The sequence below is a fragment of the Meleagris gallopavo genome, chromosome 6 (genome assembly GCF_905368555.1).
Source record: "Meleagris gallopavo chromosome 6, MGAL_WU_HG_1.1, whole genome shotgun sequence".
In the NCBI taxonomy this organism is placed as follows: domain Eukaryota; kingdom Metazoa; phylum Chordata; class Aves; order Galliformes; family Phasianidae; genus Meleagris; species Meleagris gallopavo.
In genome coordinates, this window is record NC_139409.1 from 31,330,650 (window position 1) to 31,334,194 (window position 3,545).

The window sequence follows — 3,545 nt, forward strand, 5'->3', positions numbered from 1 at the left end:
TTCTGAAGACTGTGCAGTGTCTAACAACTACAGCTTGAAGGTATGTCTTCAGTTCTGTTGGTTTTTTTGTTGATTCAACATGCTTAATATTGAGTCTTTCTTCCTGTTTGCATGAAACTCTACTTGCACATTGTTTGGAAAAAAAATTAAGAAAAAAATCGCAAAACATGACGAAGCAACCATTGAGACTTCTCAGCAATCTTTTTTTCCCCACTTACTGTGAACAACAGTCACTTCCAACTCAGTTGCTAAACATTCTGTCCTGACATAACTTGAGAATTCCACCAACTTCACAGCACAGCTTCAAGATATTTAGAGTTTTCAGTTCTATCCAGTTAAAGAAGCACAGCAAAGGTAACACTGGAAGAAGAGCCTAGCTTTGCTGGTTCTAGTTCAAAATACTTTCTAACTGCGCCACACTTCCAAGTACTTTTCATACCAGCATTCACACCACACTATTAGCATTTACTTTTTTCATGCTGAGCTTTTGCTTGTCCTGTAGTGATATAAAGCCTGTACAACCCCACCATTTTTGTTTCAGACACATACAGCAAACAAAACTTTGAATTCTTTTAATTTACAAGATGGATCGCTTAGTTGTGCCTTACTGTTGATACACAGTAAATACATTCATCTGAACAATTTGCTTAGTCCGAAAAAAAAGAAAAAAGCAATTAAAATACTAAAATACTACTTAACACTGTCAATAACACAGGCTACAGCCAGGCACAGAAGAAGACTGTTTCTTATTAGTCTACCAGTGCATTCATTGCTGTGCATCTCCATCAGCAGTTGTGTGTAACAGTAGATTTTAGGTTAACGCTACTGCTGAAATAAGATTTATCAACTCTCAGCTCAGCCTTTTGTAGTTACCTTTCCAGAAGAAATGTTTCTTCTTTCATTCATTATACTACAAATGTTTGTTCTCTGGAGATCTAGTGAACACAGAGTTTCAATAACATTCAAAAAGATTTAAAGATGATACTGGAGAATTATAGTCTACTGGTGCATGCAACTGTGAAAATGCAGATAAATCAAGTAACGTTTCTACTAGATCGAAGGATCTGGGCACAAGTGTCATTTTACAAGTAGCACTTGAGATGCATTCTTACCCCAAGCTTTAGATAGATTAATATGCACCACAACACCTAGAACTGATCAAGTTTAGAAAAATATTTTTAAGTCTTTGTTTACTTTTAAATCTTTAGTATAATGTAATAGAAGACTTACAGTGGAAGATGCCAAGACCCACTCTATTTTTTTTACTTTGAAAAGTTGGGTTATCAAAGCTATTACACTTTTTACAGTTACTTGTTTGGTACTTTTTTGTTCTAAACAATGAAGAGGCAGGAAATTTTTTTTTTTTTTTTTTAATTTCATGATTAAGAACAACTGAACATTATACTCATTTAAATCAACCCAGTTACATAGATTCCATAAGTTAACGGCTGCCAAGTGTGCTCATCAGTAACCCACCACAAGTGATATTATCCGATGGGTAAAACTGATTTTAAGGTTAGACATGGTATACGTAAAAATAGAAAGTTTAAAAACCAATCTTGTCACAGACATTTCCATTGCCATCTCCTTTGTGAAATAAATAAGGCAGCAGATAACTTTTATTTTGAAGTGGCATCTTTGAGATATGCTATTAAGTCTACTCTCTCAGACTTCTTCTTGATACCCGCGAAAATCATCTTTGTTCCTGGGATGTACTTCTTTGGATTTTCCAAATACTCCATCAGAGTATCCTCACCCCAAGTGATACCTGGCAAAAAAGTGAAAAAATAAGAACAAACAAGCAGCGACTTCAAAGTGAAATGAATACATTTTTTTTCTGGTCGTTCACATTATTTTGCTTTCTGCAGGTTTCAGTACTTCTGACTATCACCAAGAACCACCAGTAGCTCAGGGGAGCTCTTTCACATTTACCTTTGTTCTTATTAGCATCTGTGTAAGAGAAGCCTTCAGCTTGCCCTGTTTTGCGTCCAAACAGGCCATGGAGATTGGGTCCAGTCTTATGCTTGCCTCCTTTTTCAACTGTATGGCACTGGGAACATTTCTGGACAAAAATCTTCTTGCCCTTCTCAATATCTCCCATTGTTGGTACTAGACCAGGAAACATACAGAGGTCAGGATCACAATATCAAGGTCAACTACTCAACAGAAAGTTTAAAAAGGTTCACATTGGTTTACAAAACTGCAGCTACAGTCATCAATCTGGTAACGCTCCTGAATGCCTTTCAGCCACGAGTTACAGCTCTTTGGTTTGAAGATTTGCATAGAACTATTAGACTGTGTAAAAGGTACTAGGGTGACAGATTTTACGCCTGAAGAACAGGAAAAAAAAAAACATGCCTCAGCTCAAGTACGCCCCAGAGCATTTAAGAAGCACGGCAGTAACTTTTGAAGTGCAAATTGAGCACAAGTTCTAGGTATAGCTTGAGGATCAACAACTGCGGGGCATCCCAGTCACCAACAGCCTCGCATAAAGGACAGAGCAGCTCCTATTCCCACTCCCGCAGGGCAACACGCCACCTCAGAAGCGCCGAGAGCGGCACCGCCGCACAATGCCCAGCTGCTGGCCCAGCCCGGGCTGACCTTGAGGCGAGCGGCGCGCTCGGAGCGGTCACCTCACGATGGGACGAGGGCTGGCCCAGCAGCTTCATCCACAGCGAGGCCCCCCGCACCTCCCCGGGCCCCTCAGGACGCGGCGCCCCGCGAGACGCTAGGCCCGGCCGTGACCTTCCGCTGCCAGCTGAGGCCGCGCCTCAGGGATCCTAGCGGGCCGCCGTCCAGGCAGGCGGCAGAACCACCTTGCCCCATCCCTCATCGCCCCCTTCCCGCCTAACGGTCCGCCGGGCCGCGTAGTGGCACCAGACGCGGGCACCACCACTTGGAGGTCAAAACCTGATCACCCGCGGGCCTCGCCTAACGCCGCCCGCACCTGCCTGACCAGCCGCTCCGCTTACGCTGCGCCCACGGCGGTGACTATAAGTCCGGCCGCCCCGCACCGTCCGGCTTCTGCGCCCAAGGACACGCCGGACTCCGCCCTATGTAAGCCGGTGTCGCTGCAGCCAAACCGCGCCGGCACCCCGCCCGCCCACTCTGGCTCAGTAAGCAATCAAATGCAGACTGCCGGACTTATGACTGGTTGTAGCACCTGTCCGTCAAGGATGACGTCACGACGCTGACGAGTAGCGGGGTAGGTTGCGACCGCGGGCGCCGGGCTCCTTCTCCTACTACTTCCGGCGGAAGACGTCTGGCGGAACTCCTCTACGTAAAGGCAGACGCGAAGCGCGGGAGGGCCTGCAACACATGCGCACAACGGAAAGTGAAGCAAGTGTCCCGGGGCGCCCCGATCACGCTCTGACCTCAGCTGGCGGCGGCGTGGCGGTGGGCGGGGCCTGGGCCAGTACCGTGACTGCGATGTCAGCCCCGCCCGGCGGGGAGAGAGTGAGGAGCGCGGGGGGGGGGGGAGTTGGGCTTCCGCGAGGACTCTGTGCTGTTTGGGGCGAGTTCTGTGTGGTTCCCGAAGGGAGTAA

At 46.5% G+C, this 3,545-nt stretch overlaps 1 protein-coding gene across 3 annotated transcripts; it reads right to left on the reverse strand.

Moving 5' to 3' along the window:
- Positions 1-557: 557 nt before the first annotated feature.
- CYCS (cytochrome c, somatic) lies at positions 558-3,120 on the reverse strand. 3 transcript variants are annotated; one of them, XM_010712789.4, is made up of 3 exons: positions 2,973-3,120; positions 1,933-2,109; positions 558-1,768 (listed from the first exon to the last, which is right to left on the reverse strand). In XM_010712789.4, the coding sequence occupies exons 2-3, from the start codon at positions 2,099-2,101 to the stop codon at positions 1,620-1,622; spliced, it is 318 nt and encodes a 105-aa protein (XP_010711091.1). In that variant the 5' UTR covers positions 2,102-2,109; positions 2,973-3,120; the 3' UTR covers positions 558-1,619. The 3 variants fall into 3 exon arrangements, with proteins under 3 accessions (XP_010711091.1, XP_010711090.1, XP_003207183.1); XM_010712788.3 differs by having other exon boundaries at positions 2,948-3,109; XM_003207135.5 differs by having other exon boundaries at positions 2,952-3,102.
- Between the last annotated feature and the right edge of the window lie 425 nt (positions 3,121-3,545).

Bases quoted from the DNA above. Each gene is read 5' to 3' on its own strand.
- CYCS (XM_010712789.4), bottom strand. From the start codon at position 2,101: ATGGGAGATATTGAGAAGGGCAAGAAGATTTTTGTCCAGAAATGTTCC. The intron at 1,769-1,932 runs GTAAATGTGAAA...CTTTTTTGCCAG, and splicing joins AGATGCTAATAAGAACAAAG to GTATCACTTGGGGTGAGGAT.